This window comes from Acinonyx jubatus, chromosome A1 (genome assembly GCF_027475565.1).
Source record: "Acinonyx jubatus isolate Ajub_Pintada_27869175 chromosome A1, VMU_Ajub_asm_v1.0, whole genome shotgun sequence".
NCBI lineage: Eukaryota > Metazoa > Chordata > Mammalia > Carnivora > Felidae > Acinonyx > Acinonyx jubatus.
The window spans coordinates 100,380,348-100,403,830 of NC_069380.1; the positions used below are offsets into that span (position 1 = coordinate 100,380,348).

At 41.9% G+C, this 23,483-nt stretch overlaps 1 protein-coding gene across 2 annotated transcripts in view; it reads right to left on the reverse strand.

Moving 5' to 3' along the window:
• Positions 1-20,997, reverse strand: part of CEP120 (centrosomal protein 120) — a 76,453-nt gene extending 55,456 nt beyond the window's left edge. For both annotated transcript variants that reach the window (XM_027076816.2, XM_027076818.2), the window contains exons 1-7: positions 20,842-20,997; positions 20,494-20,571; positions 16,076-16,232; positions 14,344-14,458; positions 11,915-12,056; positions 4,738-4,886; positions 1,805-2,002 (exon numbers count right to left, since the gene is read on the reverse strand). In XM_027076816.2, coding sequence (XP_026932617.1) covers positions 1,805-2,002; positions 4,738-4,886; positions 11,915-12,056; positions 14,344-14,458; positions 16,076-16,232; positions 20,494-20,542 — 810 coding nt within the window. In that variant the 5' untranslated portion in view covers positions 20,543-20,571; positions 20,842-20,997. The remainder of the gene's footprint in view (positions 1-1,804; positions 2,003-4,737; positions 4,887-11,914; positions 12,057-14,343; positions 14,459-16,075; positions 16,233-20,493; positions 20,572-20,841) is intronic.
• Positions 20,998-23,483: the final 2,486 nt, after the last annotated feature.

The following is a 23,483-nucleotide window of genomic DNA, read 5'->3' on the forward strand; positions in this document are numbered from 1 at the left end:
CCCTTTCGAAACTACCCATCACCTACATACTATAGTATCAACTTGTTTACCTTCCTGTACTGGCATTCAGATACACAATAAGCAGTCACAACACGAAACTATTTTTAGTTCTAATGTCAGCAATGACTTGTAATTTAGTCTCAATGTTATTAGGTGTGATGGTGTTAATGGGCTGGAGAGAAAGGATTTTTACGACTTAAATGTCTAGGAGAATTAAAGTAAGAAAGAAGTCAATACTTTGGTAAAGACTGGTATTTTAGATGTGGAATAAATCTCAAGATGTTTAGAAAGCTAAAATCCAGTCTACGGCCATACCACCCTGAACATGCCTGATCTTGTCTGATCTCGGAAGCTAGGCAGGGTCAGGCCTGGTTAGTACTTGGATGGGAGAAGGGTAACATCCATATGAAAAGATAAAATACAGGAAGAAAGCAGTTCATCATTTTATATAGTATTCAGCTACTTAGAATCCTGAGTTTAGCAGAACCACGTCCAAAATATACCTCTATTACAATTTCTTAAAGGCTCTTCCCACCTCCCACCCAAATTGCAAGCAAAATCTAAAGACTGATCACTTTTAAAAAATGACTACCTAATCCTTTATTACACTACCCCATTTCAGTCTGATTAAAATCAATTGTGATAGGAGCGCCTGGGTGGCTTGGTCGGTTGTGCGTCCGACTTCAGCCCAGGTCATGATTTCAGGGTCCGTGAGTTCCAGCCCCGTGTCGGGCTCTGTGCTGACAGCTCAGAGCCTGGAGCCTGTTTCAGATTCTGTGTCTCCCTCTCTCTCTGCCCCTCCCCTGTTCATGCTCTGTCTCTCTCTGTCTCAAAAATAAATAAACGTTAAAAAAAAATTTTTTTTTAATTAAAAAAAAAAATCAATTGTAATAAAACAAAGAACAGTAAATTCACTGAGTAAGCTTCACTTAAAGAGAGTCCAATAGAACGTTACTTGACAAAATTCCTTGATTCAAGGGCAGGTTTTAGAAAGTTGGGTTATTTCATGCCTTTTTTTTAACGTTCATTCATTTTTGAGAGACAGACACAGAGCATGAGTGGGGGAGGGGCACAGAGAGAAAGGGAGACACAGGATCAAAATCAGGCTCCAGGCTCTGAGCTGTGAGCACAGAGCCCAACGTGGGTCTTAAACCCACAAAGCATGAGATTATGACCTGAGCCAAAGTCAGATGCTTAGCCAACTAAGCCATCCAAGCACCCCTTTCTTAGCTTTTAATAGCAATTGGGTATATACATTCTGAAATCCAGGGCATGATCTGTGTATGACTACTAAGCCCCCTAATTAATGATGAAATCTTCCCTGAGCCCACAACTTTAGGCTCTCTATACATTTTCTATTACACAGACTGTCAACTGATACACTTCTTTACCCAGTTATGATGAAAAGAGGGGTATCTCCTAAAATTCTCAAGTAATGGCTATACTAGGGACTTCACAAGCCAGGAGAATTCCTAAAAAATGACAAGATATGGGGGAAAGATGACCTTCACTACTCAAATAAGAGTCTTGGTACCTCTATGAAGCTTTAAAAAATCATCTCAAGTTGGGGCACCTGGGTGGCTCAGTCACTTAAGCATCTGACTTCGGCTCAGGGCATGATCTCACGGTCCGTGAGTTCGAGCCCTGCGTCGGGCTCTGTGCTGACAGCTTGCTTAGAGCCTGGAGCCTGCTTCGGATTCTCTGTCTCCCTCTGTCTTTGACCCGCCCCCACTCACACTCTGTCTCTAAAATAAACATTAAAAAAAAAAAAACTCAAGTGAAAAAGAGTTCCTGCCGTACTTACCTGTAGTTTAGACTGAAGTGCCAGGTAAACACGAAGAATTTCTATGCTGCTACGTATTCGAACAGATGCTCTCTCTGGCTCAAAGTTTGGGTTGATCAAATCACTGAAGGGTTCATTTGTAACATCATTTCCCAGCAAAGAATAGTAAAAGAAAAACTCAGGCTGTCGTTCCGGAAGTTTCATGGTACACGGAATTAACTAAGCATTTAAGGAGGAAAAAAAAAGAGTATTCATTTATAAACCACTACACAGGCTTATGAACGTCTGATGAACTCTAAAATTTACGCTAAAATGTTGATTTTATTTCAAAGTCTTAAAATCACTCAAAATTTCTTAATCTCTGAAAAATTACGACCTCATGACTAGTTTAACTTTTCAAGGTTTACCTTAGAAAAGCCCAGAGACTAAAATATTTTTTAGAGATATGTTTTGTTTTAAAGTTTACTTTCATCCAACTGATCCATGAACGAGTACGTGTAAGTTCTTTTAGAAGCAAGCGGTCACATATTTTAAACTGAGTCTTCTTTACTTCCATATACCTTATTTCATCTTCTTCTTACTCGGCCACTGTCTTCATACATAAGAGGAGGGTTTTAAACAAACTTCAGGCAGGCTATTTAATGTAACACCTTAGTCCACGCCTTTGAGAAAAAAGCTTTCTAGACACTCTGTCAAAATTGGGAAACCTACAAGTTAACAGTTGCAAAAGGATGTTTCCTGTTTCTCAAAACTGGCAGCTTCATGGCCACCTATGGCGGAAACACAGATTCCTGTCCCATAAAATATAAAATATCCAACAGACCCTAAGTGTTCACTAGGATGTTGTTAAAAATAACAAGTGTTGTATTCATCGGTAGAGGATGGCTTAAATATATTTTAGTTATCATACAATATGGCTGCTAAATGATGATATACTGACATGGAAGTTATCTAAGACATACTCTTAGGCCAAGAGAAGTTACAGGAAAAAATGCTTGTCTTTAAAAAATGAAAAAAGCAAACAATAAATATGCAACAGTATCAAAAGATGAATACACTACTGGACTTAATTTTTTGTGTTTTTTAATTATTGTAAAATACACAACAGAAAATCTAACACTGTAACCACGAGAACATGCACACCTCAGTAACAGAGTACATTCACAGTGTCGTTCATGCGCCCACATTTAGGGTCGCCACATCTAGCTCTGTGAGGCTGTCACCATCCCCAAGACAAATACCGTAACTGTTACGCACTCACTCCCCATTTCCCCCTTCCTGCAGCCTCAGGAAACCACAAATGTGCTTTCTGGCTCTATGGATTCACCTATTCTAGATATCTCACATAAATGCCATCACACATTACGTGACCTTGCGTGTCTGGCTTCTTTCACTTGGCAGGTTTTCGATGTTCATCCACGATGCAGCACATGTCAGTGCCCCATCCCTTTAGAGTTGAGTAAAATCCCATTATACACACAAATACTTGGTTTATCCACTCATCCACTAATGGACATGTGGGTTGTTTCCACCTTTTAGATACTGTGAATACTGCTATGAACATTCCTGTACACGTTTTTGTTTGAACACCTGTTCTCAATTCTTTTGCTACACACCTAGCAGTGGAACTGCTGGGCTCCATGGTAATTCTGTTTACTGTTTCTGAGGAACCCGTTTTGGCTTAATTTTTAGCAGCGAGAGCCAACAGGCAATTATTCTGGTTTTGAGTTTTTTTTTTTTTTTAAAAACTAAACTGAGTAACTAACCTTCCCTCTAACCAGAATGGCATATTTGGAGCAATCCATAGGCAGGGCTTTATGAAGAGAAGAAAAATAGAGAAAGTGATACAGAAAGGCAAAAACACGAATTTAGTGCGACAAAATTATACATACTCCCTGAGAAAAATCTTTACCTGACAGTCTTGCAAGTCATATAAATCTGTGGTCACTAACTCATATTTCACTTGTAAATGCAGACTATGTGGGAACTTTGTACTTCTAAGAAAGCTATTAGTATGGTAAAAATTTAAGTCATGAGCCATATTCTCTATTTTTGAAAAGATTAATTTACTTCAGCTGCTATCGACCAACATAATGTCAAGAAAACTGGGCTAGATCCTGAGAAGGAAAATGAGGTACCAGCTCATGTTATGCTAAGCCATTTTGGGGAAGAGGCAATGCTGACGTGGGTCTTGAGTCCCTGCACTTCCTGCTGGGGCACTGACCACCCTCACACAGGCCACTTCCCTGTGTTGCTTATACAGCTGGTAACCTAGAAGGATTAGGTCAAGTGTCTTCCTGGGGAGACCAGGCGACTTACAATCAAAGTGTTCTGTTCCTCAGCTGTGATGGAAACCCACTCTGTACAGCAGCAACCTGGGCCCCTCGATGTCACCCCTTGGGACCTAAGGTAACGAAGACTGCAGGCAACATGCAGATGCTGATGTCTGCTGTGCCGAGAGTAATACAGTCCTTTGTCTCTGACCCAGGAACCTCCTGTCATCTGGCAACATCCAAGAAATTCTAAGTGGCTAATTTGTCAGTTTGTAAATAAGGTAAAATCTAATTCCAGACATGATACCCAATAAAGTATGACTGGGACCAAGTGTTCCCAACATTGAACATTTCTCCAAAAAATAAATATTTCAATACTTAGAAAGAAAAACCCTTTCAGACCAGTCTTTACAATGCCACATGGTACAATGGGAAACAGTGTTTACTGATGGGCTTTCTTCTAAATGTCCAGAAATTTAATTCATTCTCTTACTACTAACATCATACCAATTTATTCTTAAAGCAGAAATATTTTCTGGTATGAATGGAAACATGTTTCTACATTTTTTTAAAGCAAAAAAACAGTCCACTTGCACATCTTTTTAATACCCAAAAGGCAAGTTTTTGAAAAGTCAATGTTTTCCGCTCTTTGTGAATCACTAATCAGAAGGAAAGTCTTACCTGCTCCAGTTGGGTGGCAAATGCTATGGTCACTGACATAATGAAGGAGTCTGTGCAATGCTCGGCTGGTCCGATCTGATGGTAGCCTCCCTCTTCATTCAGCACTGCCACAAGGTCCTTGGGGTTGAGGCCAGACAAGCTGGCAGGTACTTTACGGGGAAAAAACACAATTAAACTATGTCACAGTGTGCCATAAACTGCTGTGAAGGTTTTGAAAGCTGGGTATGCTTTGTATCTTGCTTGCAGTTTTCATGGATATAGTATCTCAATAAGGTTTCCTTGGATGTTCATGTTTTTAACACCCTCAAAAAAAAAAACCTTACTTAAGCACCGTTTTCTTTCTGCACACAAAAGCCTTATTTTGGAATACGGTAATATTTTTAAAATAAATAAACCACAAAGAAAAGACATTATAGGTTTCTTGAAGGCAGTGAATCTCAACTGGGAACTGAAAAATAAACTCCATGTGGCTAAGAAGAGAAAGGTGAACATACACAGGATAAGGGAGTAGAAAAGAGTGTTCTAGGCAGAAGGAACCGCACTGCAGAGACTGGGAAGGAAGAGAAAGCTTGTCGTTGGAGAAGTGAGGTAGGCGTGGCGCTGATCACAGGGTGATGACCGACATGGAAGGCACATGTCACGGGGCTGGAGGGCTAAGCAGAGGCTTACTGGATGCCACGCTAAACAGTGAGATAGTTTCCTAAGAGGAAACTGTGAACCAATTAGGAGAAGAGAAGTGGCAGAATTCACACCTCATATGTATACATACCCTATCAGTAAGTAATCCTCTCCGGATTCAATTTTCCAGGCTGAGGTGCAAATTGCACCTCTGGCTTGAAAATCAGTCTCTAACAAAACTCTTTAGCTAAAAGACAGCTCTCACTCTGATGGGGGATGGAGGGAGGGGTAATATGCAGGGTTAATCCTGAGCGTCTGACTCTTCCTTTCAGCTCAGGTCATGATCTTGCAGTTGTGAAATCAAACCTTGCAATGGGCTCTGCCCCAGAGCCTCCTTGAGATTCTCTCTCTCTACCCATGCCTCTGCCCCTCTTCCACTCACACTCTCTTCTCTTCTCGCCTCATCTCTCTCTCTCTCTCAAAATAAATAAATACATACATACATAAATAAAACTTTAAAAAAATATAAGAGGGGCACGTGAGTGGCTCAGGGAATTGAGGGTATGACTCTTGATTTCAGCTCAGGTCATGATCTCGTGGTTCATGAGTTTGAGCCCTGCAGTGGGCTCTGTGCTGACAGCATGGAGAGACACCTTAGGATTCTCGTCTCCCTCTCTCTCTGGCTCTTCCTCACTTGAGCAGGTGTGTGTACACACACACACACACACACTCTCTCTCTCTCTCCCTCTCTCTCTCAAAAATAAATAAATAAATAAAAATAGCATCATGGTTTAGAGCAGAGACACTCGAGTAACACAGACCAAGGTTCCAATCCCAGTTCTGCCATTTGCTAGTTGTATGTTGTAACCATATGATCCCTTTTAGCTTCCATTTTTATTTCTGCAAAGCTTTTATGTCGTTTAGAAGATTAAATCAAAGTAATGCATTTAGTACAGTATCTGACAATCACTTTCATAACGATAGCCATGAAATATTAAGGTCAGCAGAGCTTAGAAGTCAGCAGAATAACTATGACAGGTCTCCCATTGTCAGGGAGTTACAGGTATGGAAAGGAAGAACAACTAGGAAAACTCTTACAGAAGACTGGATGGAATGAAGGTGTCAATGTGAATGTATGCTGTTCACTAAATGTGTAAATAAACAGAGCCATAAAGGTGTATATGTGTGTGTTACTGGGGGGTGTGTGTGTGTGTATATATATATATATATATATACATATATATATACACATACATCCATGTTTACGTATATATGTGTATGTATACACACATGCACCGATTCCCTTTTTCCACTGGAACACCCCAATAGCAACTGGCATATCTTGCACTTGGAACTTGACTCTTCAACATCTTTCTTTACTAGAAGGAAGCAGGCTCCTTAAAGAAACAGCTGAACCCGGGGCTAAGATAGGCAAAGAACAAGATAAGCCTGGATCATCTTCTTATGCCAGAAACCAAGAAAAAGCTCAAAGAATTACGGACACAGGCTGTCAATAATCACTCTGAATGTATATGGACTAAATGCTGCTCCAAACAAAAGATAGAGAGTATCAGAATGCATAAACAAACAAACAAAAAAAACCAAGACTCATCTATATGCTGCCTGTAGACACATTTTAGACCTGAAGACACCTGCAGATTGAAATTGAGGGGATGGAGAACCATTTCTCATGCTAATGGATGTCAAAAGAAAGCCCGGAGTAGCCATACTTCTATCAGACAAACTAGATTTTAAACCAAAGACTGTAATAAGAGATGAAGGGCATTATATCATAATTAAGGGAGCTATCCCAAGAAGACCTAACAATTGTAAATATTTATGTTCCTGATATGGAAGCACCCAAATCTATAAATCAGTTCATCACAAGCATAAAGAAACTCATCGATAACAATACAATAATAGTAGGGGATTCTAATACCCACTTACAGCAATGGGCAGATCATCTAAGGAGAAAAATCAACAAGAAAACAATGTGTTTGAATGACACACTGGACCGGACAGACTTAAGATATATTCAGAACATTTTATCCTAAAGTAGCAGGATACACATTCCTGTCGAGTGCACATGGAACATTCTCCAGAATAGATCACGTACTGGGTCGCAAATCAGGCCTCCAGAAGTATAAAAAGACTGAGGTCATACCATGCTTATTTTTATACCACAACACTATGAAACGAAGTCAGCCACAAGAAAAAATTTAGACAGACCACAAATACATGAGGATTAAAGGACATCCTACTAAAGAATGAATGGGTTAACCAGGAAATTAAAGAAGAAATTAATACATAGAAGAAAATGAAAACACAACAACCCAAAACTTTTGAGATGCGCCAAAAGTGGTCCTAAGAGGGAAACATATTGCAGTACAAGCCTACTTAAAAGGCAAGAAAGGTCTCAACTACACAGCCTAACCTTACACCTAAAGGAGCTAGAAAAAGGACCAGCAAATAAAGCCTAAAGCTAGCAGAAGAATGGAAATAATACAGATTAGAGCAGAAGTAAATGATATAGAAACCATAATTCTTTCTCTGAAAGAATTAATAAGAATGATAAGCTCCTAGACAGACTTATCAAAAAGAAAAGAGATAGGACCCAAATATATAAAATCACAAATGAAAGAGATCACAACCAACACCGCAGAAATACCAACTATAAGAGAATATTATGAAAAATTATTCGCTAACAAGTTGGGCAACCCGGAAGAAATGGATAAATCCCTAGAAACATACAAACCACCAACACTGAAACAGGAAGAAACAGATAACTTAAACAGACCAATAACAAGCAAAGAAACTGAATCAGCAATCAAAAATCTCCTAAAGAACTCAAGTACAGGGCCAGATGGCTTCCCAGGGGAATTCTCCCAGCCATTTAAAGAAGAGTTAATAGCTATTCTCAAACTGCTCTGAAAAAATGCAAATGGAAGGAAAGCTGCTAAACTTACCTTGATTCCAAAACCAAACAAAGACCCACTAAAAAGGAGAATTACAGGCCAATATCCCTCATGAACATAGATGCAAAAATTCTCAAGATACTAGCAAATCAAATCCAACCAGTACATTAAAAGAATTATTCACCCGTATCAAGTGGAATACGGGCGGCAAGGGTGGCTAAATATTTGCAAGTCAATCAATGTGATGCACCACACTAACAAAGGAAAAGATAAGGACCATATGATCCTCTCAATAGATGCAGAAAAAGCACTTGACAAAATACAGATCTATTCTTGGTAAAAACCCTCAACAAAGTACGGACAGATGGAACATACCTCAACTTAATAAAGACCATCTATGAAAAACCCACAGCGAACATCACCCTCATTGGGGAAAAACAGAGCTTTTCCTCTATGGTCAGGAACAAGACCAGGATGTCCACTCTCTTAACATAGTAGTACAAGTCTTACCCCCAGCAATCAGGCAACAAAAAGAATGAAAAGGTCTCCAGGGGTGCCTGGGTGGCTCAGTCATTTAAGTGTCCAATTCTTGATTTCACTCAGGTCATGATCTCATAGTTCACAGATTTGAACCCCACACTGTCAGTGTGGAGCCTGCTTGGGATTCCACCCCCCAGCTCACTCTCTCTCAAAATCAGTAAATAAATAAAAGGCATCCAAATCGGCAAGGAAAAGGTCAAACTTTCACAATTTGCAGACGACATGATACTCTATATAGAAAACCCATAGGACTCCACCAAAAAATTGCTAGAAGTGATACACCGGTTCAGCTAAGTCGCAGGATCCAAAATCAATGCAGAGAAATCTATTTTTATACACCAATAGTGAAGGAGCAGAAAGAGAAGTCAAGGAATCGATCCCATTTACAACTGCACCAAAAACCAGAAGATACCTAGGAATAAATTTAACCAAAGCGGTAAGAATTATGGAGACAAGCTAACGGAAACAGAAGTTTGAAGGGGCTCTCGCTGCACAAATCAGGGACAAATAATGCTAAATATTGTAACCCATTAAGCAAAAAGAACTCTAAGTCCACACTTGATAATGTCCCACAAAATATTAATTATAAGTGAAGGAAAGAAAAAGTAACAGGCATACGCTACCTGAATCATAACCAAAGTGGACATCACCAGTAATGGAACAAATCAAAGTCGTGTGCTGATAGGATGCAGTGAAAAAGAACAAAAGCATCACTTCTCTGATCCTCCTGCCAAAGATCTAGAACCTAAATCTAATACCAGATGAACCCCAACAGTACTGGGGGGGCAGGCTCACCAAAGACTGAAACTTCATCACAGGACCACAAAACCCCTCCCTCTCCTTCACCTCTAAATTACCTAAGACCTGTTTTCTTCTTACCCAGGGTATCACGTCCACTTTTCAACAAAACAGTACACGGCACACTGAAAAGCAAAACAAAAAAACAAAACAATCTAAGCTTCTCTTTCAGGAAAGTAAAATAAGAGCAGCACGTTTCTGCAGATCAAATTCAGTCAGCAGAGAAAGAGACCTAATAAAAACCGAAAGCTGCCTCTCTGAAAACATCAATAAAATCAGTAAGCATTTAGCCAAGTTACTAAGAGAAAAAGAGAGAAAATACAATTTCCTAATATCCGAAATAAAAAAAGAATCACTGTACAGTCTATAGACATTAAAAGGATACTGAAGGAATGTTACACGAACGACTTTTTATCCACAGATTGGATTGCCTGTAAGAAATGGGCCAACTCCCTTGAAAGACACAGTCTGCCAAAAGTCACACAGGAAGAAACACACAATCCAGACAGGCCTATATCATTTCGTGAAATTGAATCAATAACAACTTTACACAACAGAAAGTACCAGGCCCTGATGACTTTACTGGTGAATCCTACCCAACATTCAAGGAAGAAAGACCAATTCTCCACCATCTTTTTCAGACAACGGAAGCAGAAGAAATAACCCCTCATTCTATGATGCCAGCATTTAAAACCCTGATGTCAAAACCAGACCCAGACATTACCCAACAAGAACACAAGAGACCACTAGCTCTCATTAACATACATGCACAGATTCTCAACAACCTATTGGCCACGTGAATCCAACAACGTATAAAAAGAACCATACACCACAACCAAATGCGATTTTTTTCAGGTACGCGAGACTAGTTCAACATTCAAAAATCTGCTAATATAATCCATCACATCACAAACTAAAGAAGAACAACCACCTGATGGTATCAAAAGATGCAGAAAAAGCATCTGACAAAATCCCACACTCGGTAATGATGAAACACCCTCAGCAGACAAGTAGAGAGTAACTTCCTCGACTTGATAAAGAACATCCATAAAAATCCTCCAGAAACAAGGCAAGGAGATCCCCTTTCATCACAGCTTTGTGGTGCCAGACTACACGTCCTGACAAACGCGGGAAGATAAGCAAAGGAAACAAAGGCATGCCAACTGGGAATAAAGACATGATATGGTCTTTGTCTGCAAATGATGCAAAGTCTATTCCCAGCAGAATCAGACCTATAAATACACAAGGAACAAACTGGTGGCTGCCAGAGGGAAGGGGGGCGGTGGCCACAACGAATGAAGGGGAATGGGAGGTACATTCCCGGAGGTACTCCTTCCGGTTACGGAAGGAGTAAGTCACAAGGATGCAAGTCATGTCACAGGAACACAGCGATGTTATTATGACAGCCGTACGGTGACACGGGGTCTCTACACTTGTGCTGAGCGCAGCATCACGAACAGACTGGTCAAATCACTATGTTGTACGCTTGAAACCATTAGGACATTTTACGTCAACCATATTTCAGTGAAATAAAAAAAACAAGTGTTTGTCAGAGTTAGGCAGAAAGGAGGGAGAAACGGCACAGACGGGTTTCAGGGCAGTGACACCGTTCTGTGGGAAACTACAGTCATAGACGTAGGTGATTACTCGTTTTGTCAAAACTTACAGAACATAAAACGCCAAAAATAAATGCTAATGTCAACTATGGACTCTGGGTGATAAGTGATTGGCTCATGTAGGCTCATCACTTTTAACATGTGGCCCCTCTGGCCGGGGAGGTGGACAGTGGGGCAGCTGTGTGGCTGAGGAGACCGAGGTCCACAGCAACACTCTGCATTTGACACTCAATTTTGCTGGGAACCTAAAACCACTCTAAAATAAAGTTTATTAATAACAAAAAAAAAAAAAAAAAGAAAAAGAAAAAAAGAAAAAACGAAAAAACAAGGAAAGAAAAATATGAAGGTGTGGTTAACAAGTGAGCGAGGAGAGAACAGCGTAACTGTTCGGCTTTCTTGTGCTCATCCTAGGAAGAAAATTTTCCTAAATAGCCATCCTTAAGAATACACAATTGTGCTCTGTCATATACCAAATAAAGAAAGGAAAATCTTGTCTATTTCTAGCTCTTCTCTAGGAAGAGTCAGAGCAGTGCTGCACATTTAACAATACGACAACATCTGTCGGAGGCACCAGAGTAAAATGTGTTTACACTCCTGCGTGGATTTTCCTATCACACCACCCACCGCTCCTGAAGTTCTAGTCCACAGATGCAACTTTTCAGACGATGTCCTTAGAAATGACGCACAAACCTTTTCCATCTCGAGGGGGGGCTCCTTTTGCTTTAAAACTATCCACTGGTGCCTTGGTGTCTGTTTCCAAACCAATGCTTATCTGTATCTCCGACTTGAACTTGGTGTATTTATTACTCAACAGCTGGTACCATTTTGGTGCCTGGAGAGAAAGTAACAACAAAACAAAAACACCTTAATAATTCATAGGAAACAAACAATAGTGGGAAATGTCCTATAAGCTTCCAAATATATTTCCTGTAGTTCCGTAGCACCTTCTCCTCTTTTAAAGTATTTTTCACATTTTCCTCAAAAGAATCTAATCCTGCTTAGGAAGCTAACTGTATTTCCTCTTAAAAAAAAAATAAGAAGTTTAGGGGGACCTAGGTGGCTCAGTTGGTTAAACGTCTGACTTCGGCTCAGGTCATGATCTCACCATTCATGAGTTTGTGTCCCATGTCGGGCTCTGTGCTGACAGCTCAGAGGCTGGAGCCTGCTTCAGATTCTATGTCTCCCCCTCTCTCTACCCCTCCCCTGCTCACGCTCTGTGTCTGTCTCTCAATAATAAATAAATGTTAAAAAAAAATTTTTTTTAAAGAAACTGGTCTTTAAGAATATCAAAACCAAAAGCTTCTGGTAAGTAAAATAAGCCTAAGCCATCATTTTTTGGGTTTTTTTTGTTTTTTTTTTAAATCCACACCCAAGGTTTTTAACAGAAAAACTCATAATCTGTTGTGTATGTTTCTTATGATGGATCTTTACAATTTTAAGTCTAAGCCTGAAAAAGAGTTTTAGCTACTCAGGGAATTTATGCTATGTTTTTCTGTTTTAGAACCTGGAAAAACAAAGCTTATTTTTTTGTGTTTCTTTTCATTTACAGATAATCAATTTATTCTGAACTTCAAATATTCTACACACCAACTTCAGATAGTTCTATTAATAAACAGGAGTGATTAAGACAACATCTGCCTTTCTTAAAAGTCTTAATTCTGAAACATTTCCCCTGAACTCTGTTAATGATAAGAAGCAAATGTAATGACAAAAGTGTCCTACAGGACCAGACAGGGCAGGTGGGACAGGGGCAGAAAGGAATGCCACGTGCATTTACAGCTATCCTCCTCCTAAAAGGATTACCTTCTGTGTAACCAAAGCAACCGCAAAAGGATCCTGTGCAGTTGTAGCACAGCTAGGGAAGAGATACATCAGGGGCATGATCATGGCTCCTGGTTGAGGGGCTAAGACTTCAGAAAGAAAACCTCTTCAGAACCTAGGGACAGAGAGGTGAGGAGTACCCAAGGAGGGAGGAGAAACAGATTCCCTTTTAGAGAACTTTTTAAATTCCCATTTCTTTTGAAGGATTCCAAATGTGGGCTAAGCTAACTGGCTCCTTTGTAAACACCGTGGCTATCAGTAGCGAACATGTTGCTAAGAGATCAATTTTTCTTCAGAGAATCCTAATTTAGGATTCAAATCAAGAATCAAAGACTTCAAAAGTAAGTTTATTTGTTTGTTTTTGTTTAAGTGACAAAACAAAGTTATTATGAACCATTCAAAGTATTTCCAAAGTCAGTAACATAAAAAAAGGTGAGAAAAGGCGTGCGTGGGTGACTCAGCTGGTTAGGCGTCTGTTGATTTCAGGTCTGGTGATGAGCACGGAGACTGCTGGGATTCTCTCTCTCCCTCACTCTCTCTCTCTCAATATAAATATATAAACTTGAAGGAAAAAAAAAAAGATTGGTAGATATTTTAAAAGAGAAAAGAAACATTTTCAGTAACAAAAAGCACTGACGTAGGAATCGAGACCCTGAATTATTTTTCCTTCCTTATGTGTGTGCTCCTGGCAAGGCTGCTGTTTATGTCCCATAAGTGTATTTCACTGAGCTCACGTGTTCTGACTGCTACACACGGAAGGAATGGGAAGCAGGGGAAGGAATCAGAAGGCTACTAGCACAGCCAAGGTTAAGAAAGGATGGTGCCTTAGGCTGGGATCGCAACGGCGAAAATGTACAACGGGAGCTGGATCAGGAAGGGGTCGCCGCAGGCCTGAAACCAACTGAAAAAGGATGGCTACGGAGGCCGGAAATGGAGGCCGTCTGGCCCGCGTACCTGGAAGAGGGGTGCCGTTCACCAGAGCAGGGCACGCGGCAAAAGCACTACCTCTGAAAGCAAAGCTTGGCAGCTGAACATGCTGAGCTCCAGGTCACAGCGATGCGGCCCAACGTCTGAGCTCAGAGAGAATTTTCTTTGAGAAAGGTCGTTCTAGGTCAAAGAAATGACCAAAATATAGGGACTTTCTAAATCAAATTCCTAAAGTGAAACCTCAGAATCGCCACACCGGCTCAGACCCTCGCCCTTTCAGGTCCAGTACCACAGGTTCTTTCCATCAATGGGTTATCTACGAAAAATCCGCACCTAACGTCATCGGTAACAAGACATCAAAAGGGCAATACCTGCTTTGTTTCTTGAGCAGTCCTCAAGTCTAGCACAATGTAGCCTATAGTTTCCTTGGCTGAAGATACGGGATCCAAGGCAAAACACTGCAGTTTGATCGGCGTGCGCTGCAGCCTGTAACGTAACAGTTTGTTATAGACGAACTAGCTTCTGCTTAGTATTGAGCTGATGTTCTGCTAGTTTTGAAAAGCTGCCTGCTACTAGCAAGACAACTATAATTCTTTCGGATAATCTCTATTTTCTGCAAAACTTCAACTGACATGAACTATTCATCATGCCTATTTATCTTTACACCAAGTAATACTACAACCACATCAAAAATCTTGGTCTCTCTCATCTGAGGAGCTATGCTGTAGGTCATTGCTTTTCAAGCTTCTCTACCATACAGAACTCTTTAAAAGTTAATAAATTAAAATTGAACATGAATCTTCAACATTGATTTTAAATTATCCTTACACTGTCATACACACATAAAACTACCGATACACGTATGTGCTTAAAGCTCTTTTTGTCACTAAAATGATGAAATCAACTTCAGAATTAAATACCATAAAATCACAGACTATTGAAAGTAATAATTCATTGTAATACACAACAATGTTCTGTAAGCATGACCTTGGCTGGTATAGCAGGGGTTCTTGAGAGTCTGAAACCTCTATACTGGCTCATACATAAGCTCATTAGATTCGACCATCACTGTTACCTAATGGAATGACTATAAAACTTGCACTTGGCATACAGTCATCATTTATATATATGCAATTTATCTGTGTTCTTTTCTCAGCCTCCAACACGCAGAGTGGTACCACTTGGCATTAACACAACTGTGAACACTGCGGGCACTAATACCTCCTATCAGGACTCTGTGCAGATATTCCAGAAGTCACTGAACACAAAATTTTGATCTTCTAAGAATTTAATGCCCTTGCAAATCCCCCAAACAAATCCATGGACTGATTTGGCCACATAAGAAAATAAATTTCTCCTTACATTGACTTTTTAACTTCATAACTTTATTTGCTTTAGTCCTAAGACACACCAATGAATGAAGTGATTCTGTGCTTTTCAGAAAAATGTTTTTCCAATCCTTTTTAAAACAGAAGTAGCCACACTCTTGCCTGTTTCGAGTCATCTGAGCTCATGAAATAAATAAGAGGCTGTAGCTTTAAGCCTGTTTTATGTACTGATATGAAGTGTTTAAAGGGCTAAAATGAAGTATAAAATTTATTAGAGACCCTTACATAATTACTATACACATATCTCTACATATCCTTAGCAAGCCAGATAAAGTTATGATAAAGGAAGTAATAGAAATTACAGTGAATTCCAACCCATGTTTAATATTGGGTAGCTATCATTACAGCACTTCTAGAGTATCCTCTCAGACATCAGGAAAAAAAAAAAAGCTACGTGTAATGGTTAAAAACTTAGGCTCTAGAACTCAAATGGCTGTGCTCTACCATTATCCAGCTGACTCCCTTGTAACAGGTTACTTACCTTCTTAGGCCTCAGTTTTTTCATCTGTAATTGGGGGAAATCCTAACACCCACTTCATAGGATTGTCTTGATGTTCAAATGAATTACTATTGCAAAGTACTTTGAAAACTTCCTAGCACATGAGAAAACCACTAAACAAGTATTATCATTGTTACCATAATCTAGAAAGATAGAGATGTATTCATCTCTAGCAGCCTAAAACCTAGAGCAAAACAAATGGAAAACAACAGTCACCTGTGCTGATGGAGTGCTTTCCTGTCGATCTCCCAGGCTAACTCGGTAGCAAATTCTGGCTGGTCGGTGTGGTTCACAGGGTCAGTGGCCAACTGTTCTCCGTCAAACTTTGCTTCTACTATAAGCATATGTTTTGGACGCTTGGGGAAATGACGACCTGGAAAAAAAGACCATACAGGTTAATCAGAACTGTACAAAAATCAACTATGATCTTTTAGCACTTTTTAAAAATACACATTAGGAGTTGTTGACTTATATAGTCCACTAACTACCTACTAATGTGTACTCTCACGTACAAATTCATGATTCATAAGAAAGAATCAAACTGAAAGCTACAATTTGTAAATTAGTGATTCCAAAACATTAACGTGCACATGAATCACCTGGGGACGCTGTTAACATGTAGATTATGGTTCACTAGTCGAGGCTGAGAGGCTTTTTTTTAAAACATTTATTCATTTTTGAGAGACACAGTGTGAGTGGGGGAGGGGCAGAGAGGAAGACACAGAATCGGAAGCAGGCTCCAGACTCCAAGCTGTCAGCACAGAGCCCGATTTGGGGCTCAAACTCACAGACCATGAGAGCAGGACCTGAGCTGAAGTCAGAAGCCCAACTGACTCAGCCACCCAGGTGCCCTCTGAGAGGCACATTTCTAACAAACCCCCACATGATGTCAATACTATTGTCCTTGATTCACGCTTTAAGCAGCAACGATCTCAGTGACGTTTAGAAGAAAAATGTGATTCCACTAATTTTAGATATTACTGTATCAGAAGTTAAAATGGAATAGTCAAGTCTTCTGGAGAGCTGGGAAATAACCCAATAAGCAAAAGCCAACCAACATGCATCATAATTTTCCTGTTAACACAGTTAGGAACACTCAGCAAATCAGCCCAAGAAAAACAGACACACGTATTCATTCATTCAAATCTCAAGGACAATGTTGTCAATCATTTTAAAAGTGTTCTGTCTACCTATCACTTTTCCCTGGTACTGCCTGACCCCCTTCTTTCACCGTTTACTAAAGGCATTATCAGAGTCAGGTATTCTCTATGTCAAACGATGGGGTACAAACAAGAGTAAAACAGAGTACATCGCCTCAAGGAATTGAGGGTCTAGTGGAAAGAAGCAAACTGAAAACAGTGCCAACAGGAAGCTAAAAACTAGGGAAGAATCTCACAGTCAACCTGTTTGTAGGTCTGGCGCAGGGCATGGTGTTGAGACACGTGTCTCAACACGTTTTGACCGATATTAAATAAATACATCCCAGCTGCTACTCACCCTGCTACACTCTTCTCAGTAGGAAGTAAAAGGGTCAGAGAGATTCTTGATTGCAATCCTCTGACTTTCAACCTGAAGCTCTCGCTTCAAACTCCCCATTTGGGAGTCTTAGTACAAGTGTCTTAGCAGGGGTCTCCCAATTAGCACTTACAGGGGCCTCTCTCTGGACATCATTTTGAGCTGCTCTAAAAGATCATGGGGTTCCCCAAATGCATTTCATGTCTGTCAGAAAGCCTGTATTCTCAGCCACACCATCATAACCATACCATCCAGTTAGCCTGAGAACAGAGAATACATACTGGAACGAAGGGCTGCCTCCCTCATTCCACAGACAATACCTTGAGAACAGAAACCTTGTCTTTCTCATCCATGGATTCTGGCACATAGCCCAAATTTGGCTCATGGTAGAAACCTCATCATTTTCTTTTGAATAATGGGCATTTCTAGAAGTGTAGTCAAGAAACTGCACGTAGCTCAAAATAACTGAAGAGATGGGGACGTAGGGACAGATGGCAAGAGAGGAGAAGAGGCTGAAAAGGCAGGCAAGAGGCACACCGTGAAGGGCCATGAATGCTGTTCTAGAAAGTACAGACCTTATCCTCTAGGAAACTGTAGGATTTTTAAGACAATTAAATTCGCATTTCAGAAAGATTACTCCTAGATGGTAATATGAACAATAGACATTCTCTGGAAAGGGGGGAAAAATTGATGAAACAGACCACTGAAAAGATTACTACAAGAGATCAAGCGCATCATGAGGGGCTCAAAGCGGGGCACTCACGATGGAAACTTCCTCCTTTAAAAGTTTACATGAAGCACCTCGTATGATTTTAGCAACAAAGCTTGGTGACCATCTGGAAGAAGGGGATGGAGAAGGAACCAGGAAGATGAAGAGTCCCAGGTTCTGGGCTTGAGGCAACAACACGGTTATGATGAATGGAAACACAAACACAAAAGGAGACGATTTGCACGGAGGTCCATGGTCCGGTTTTAGGTATGTTTAGGGCAACACCTAACCGACAGCCCTGAATCGAGGTTCTCTTCTCTGCACACCGATACTAAACTTGCAGATAATACTCTCCTACTTAGAAATACAGGCTGCCTCCCTATTTTTTAGAACATTGAACTCCTTGGCTTTCAAAATCCTCCAAGGCCTGCTCACTCCAGCTACACAAGCTTATTTGACCAGAATACTCCTCAATGTTCACCTCCCTTGACCCTGGTCATCTTGCGGGACCTCTTCATCATTCCATCCACCAAAATTACTCCATCATTGACCTGGGGTTTGTTTTTTATTTTCCGTTTTTCTTAAGTTTATTTATTTATTGTGAGAGAGAAGAGAAGCAGAGGGAGAGGGAGAGAGAATTCCAAGCAGGCTCTGTACTGTCAGCGCGGAGCCCGAGACGTGGTTTGAACTCATGAAATGAGAGATCATGAGCTGAGCAGAAAGCAAGAGGCAGGCAGTTAATGGACTGAGCTACCCAGGCAACCCTGGCCTGGGTTGATCTAATGGCCAGCAGGGACTTCCTCCCATCATTACCTAACTACTCAAAGCCCTTAAGCCATCAACCCCACCCACCCCCAAAACCGATGTTTACAGCCCACATCCCATATTTTTAATATTATACTGCACTCCAACATACTGTGTCCTGCCTGTGAATTTGATCTTCTGAAGAAGACAGAATCCTACATCCTTGAAGGGAAACAACGTGCCTTTTATTTGGGTTTCCTCATAGGAGGGAGCAAGTACCAAGTCCAGAAGCTTTTGTTGACCAATTCCAAGGGGATTTCAGCCCTCTGTCTTTAAACAATCAGTAAGAGAACAGCTAAAAATGCTGCCCCAACAATTTAGGGGTTCTGGTCAGTTTTCTGTGCCAAAAGCCATTACCACTCATTCCCTCTTACCACCCACCCCCCCAAATAGTACCAGGCCTCCACAAAATACCTCCAATGGTGGGGGAGGGGGGCAGAAGGCAGCCATTCCTCAGGCCCAACTCAAGAGGACTGCTGTGATCAGATTATTCAAAACCCATCTTCTTTTTTAAATTTTTTTTTAATGTTTATTTATTTTTGAGACAGAGAGAGACAGAGCATGAATGGGGGAGGGGCAGAGAGAGAGGGAGACACAGAATCGGAAACAGGCTCTGAGCTGTCAGCACAGAGCCTGACGCGGGGCTCAAACTCACGGAGCGTGCGATCATGACCCGAGCCGAAGTTGGACGCTTAACCGACCAAGCCACCCAGGCGCCCCTCAAAACCCATCTTCAACTTACCTAGCAATTCCTACTCCCTCCACTTGCCTGCAGCTTCTCTCCAACACTGAATTTAAGCAAGGGCAGAATGTGCCTGGCCATTCCACACCTTAAGGGTTCTTTCCTCTTCCCTTTGCCTGGAAAGCCCACCCTTCCCCTTTTCCCCTGACACATTCCTACTCATCCTTTAGGACCCAAATAAATGTCACCTCCTCCGGGAAATTTTCCCCAGAGCTGGTCTTTCCTTCTCCCACAGCCTGATGAACTATACACATTCTCCAGGCTATACTGTTTACTTAGGTTTTAGGACCCGGGCTGTTTTACCCCTACATTCCCAGCACAGTGCCTGACACTCCATGAGCCTGCAATAAACAAAGGTCACTCCTTCAACACACCAAACTTCTAGGAACGTATATAACAGACCGTCTTGACAACTACTCCTCCTAAGTCCCCTATCAAGACTTAGTAAAGGGAATGGCCCCCGTAACACTTCAGACTGCAGGAAATAGGGATTCGGGTCGAAAGCAAAGCTCTCACAAATGGGATCACCGGGAGGCCCCTGAACAGAACGTGCTTTCCAGGCACCTTAGCTCACAAGTCAAAGTCATCGACGTGCTGCTTCTGATGGAAATCGTTTTTCCTACGTTCTCTGGGGCTCCGGCTATTCACGCTAAATATCACCTATCCCTAATAGCTCTCACGCTCCCTTGAGAGGTTTCTAAATCAATCGCCTAACAGGCCTCAGGAAGTACAACTTTGAACAAGTCTTGCGGGACTGCAAAAGGAAAGACGACAGGGTTCGTAAGGTTAACAAAGTCTCAGTCGCACGCCACTCGGTTAAGTAAGGAGGCTGCAGGTGCTAATGCAAGCCCCTTGGCCGCTCACCTTCTAGGATGGATACGACGATGAGCAGTTGGTCGGACTTGGAGACCATGGTCGCGGTGGGCGGCCCACAGGCGGGGTCTGCTTGGGGGAAGAGGGACCCGGGTGAGATGCTGGAGGCCCGCGACCACCAGGAGGAGAGCTCCCTCCGGGGCTCCCACCGCCCGCCCGCGGCCCCCGACGCCGAGACCCCGCTCCTCGGCCCGGGCCCGCCGCCGCCTGCAGCGCGCCCGGCTCCCCTGCCCCGGACCGCCAGCCCGACCCTAGCCCTGCCCCGACTCCACGGAAAGGCAAAGGCTGCTCGGTCCCCCGGACTGTCTGTAGGGAGAAGCGAACCCGCCACCGGAGGACCTTTTGCCGCCTGTGTGGCCGCTTTTCAAACGCCCGGGCAGCCGCAGCGGCAGCCGCCGCGCCCCGCTTCCGCCTAGCAACCAGGCCCGCAGGCCCAGTGCAGGGAGGGCGAAAGCTGGAGGACAAAGGGTGATAGAGACCAGGCAGTCGAGGATAGAACGCCCCTCAGCCCGCTTCGCCTCCTGCCCTTTTATGCTACGTTCCAGAGCCCTGGGGAAAGACTAGGCCATCACCTCACAGCGCCCCCTGCTAGCCGGATGGGGGAAGGCGGGCGAGTTGGCGGGGACCGACTGCGCAGGCGCACTACTGCAGCAAACGCTGCCTGCAGTGCCCCTGCGTGGAGTGTCAGTGTGGTGTAGTCTCTGCTTTTCCCCCCCAGACACACCTGGGAAATCCAGCAATAGACACTGAAAACACGCACACACAAAACCAGCTCCGTTCCGATCCCCGGTGTCACTACTGCTTAAAAATTAGATCACAGAGTGATCTAACGAATCTCACATCACCTACTAGAAGAAATTCAGACTTAAGTCCGGACTGAAAAAAATCTCTAAGTAGGACTCGCGCCGCACCGCGAGTGTTCACGTTTTGGAAACAAGTCGCGTCAATACGGTAATTACTGTAACTGCTGGAGGTGACGTAAACTCTCCGAGAATTTCCTGTGCTTTAGAAACAAAAACACTGTCACGTGGGTAGGGGAATTAAAAGTATAGGTTCTTCGGCCCCCCTGACAACCGAGTAACTAATTAGCACAATCAAGACCCCAATTAAAGAAGGCATTCCTCCCAACCTTCGGGCTTTATTTTAGGAAAGATGAGAAATCTTTTGGGGGTTATCTACCTTGAAAATGGACCTCGGGCGGGGTAGAGGGAGAGAACAAGGAGGAAAAACCAATCCCCACCCCACCCCCATTTGTGCCCAAAAGGAAAGGAGAGGGATGTGGAGATCGGGCTAGACGACTTCTAAGACCCTTTTCCGTTCCCTTCAGAGCTCCTTGAAATGAGGCATTATGCAATATAAAACCAAATCATCTACTTTGGGTTCATCACTGAACAATGCATTGTTTTGTGTAAGATGTACATACAGAACCGAAAGTAGATACCATAATATAGTAAACCATCAAGTACCCAGAACCCAGCGTCAACAATTATCGTTTAAAGACCAATCTTCATCTGCTCTGTTAACTTGCAGGAAGCTCCTAATATCGTATCAAGTCATCTCTTCGATATCTACCTGTGAAAGAGAAAGAGTTTTTTTAATTTTTTTTAACGTTTTTATTTATTTTTGAGACAGAGAGAGACAGAGCATGAATGGGGGAGGGGCAGAGAGAGAAGGAGACACAGAATCGGAAGCAGGCTGCAGGCTCTGAGCCATCAGCCCAGAACCCGACGCGGGGCTCGAACTCACTGACCGTGAGATCGTGACGTGAGCCGAAGTCCGATGCTTAACACTGAGCCACCCAGGCGCCCCAAGAAAGATTTTTTAAGTAAGATTTTAAGAATCTTAATTGCATTATTTTACCTAAAAAATAAATAAATAAAAATAATTCTCTAAAACCTTTAAGTATACACCGTTGAAATTTCCCTGATCGTCTAATAATTGTTTTCCAGTTGTTTTCTTCAAATCAGGATCCAAAGAGGTTCCAAAACACAATGTACTTGGTTGACCTGTCTTTTGCCTCATTTAATGGATAGGTCGCTCCCAATTTTTTTTTTTCCCCTTGAAACTATGAAATCAGTTGGTCATGTATCCTGCGGAGATTGCCACAGTCTCAATTTTGTGGATACAATACAAATGTCATTATTGTACACACCCTCTATGGAGCAGTCTAATAAATATGTCTACACCGACAATACTCAAAGATCAGCAAACAGATCAACAACAGCAAGCAAAATACAAGCTTATTATGGTGTAAAACACTCTTTAGTTTAACCCTTAGACAAAAGGAAGTCAAAGCAATGAAACCAGTGTCTCCAAAGGAGAGAATACTCCTGGAAATCAGAATCTGGGACCTACTCCTACGACTTACCTGCTAGGTGACCTTAGACAAGTCCCTTCACCTCTCTGAGCCCCCGTTTCAGCTCTACAATAGTAGTATACATAATTTCTTAGTTCAGGACCTAAATGTATTAAAGGCCGTTTGGTTATCATCTTTTGATATGAGCAATAACAGACCTTAAGTTAGCAGCTGTAGAGAACTAGGAATTGCCATCAACATGGCCTCGTTGTTTTTGTTTTAGGATCTCCATCGAGCAGGGCTGAAAAGCTACATTGTAAGCCATCACTGGATGCCAGAGAATAATCTCAAATCAGAAAAGAAAAATCTGACAAATCATTAAAATTAACTCAGAAACTTTTTCACATAGTACAATTTTCATATAATTCCCTTTAACTGGACTTTCCCCCTCCCCTGAACAACACGATTACTCTCAAAATCATGTCATCAGAGCTTTTGACGTCATTGACGTAGCTGGTTCTCTTTTTACATACTGTACAAAACTAACGACAGAAAATTCCTCATATATCCCATCCAGAAATGAAATTATAATGCGAATCCGCAGCGATAGCCTCTTCACCTGTTATTCTATCATCTAATTTTTTCATATGCGATATTCAACAGTGGTAACTTCAGTTCTGGCATA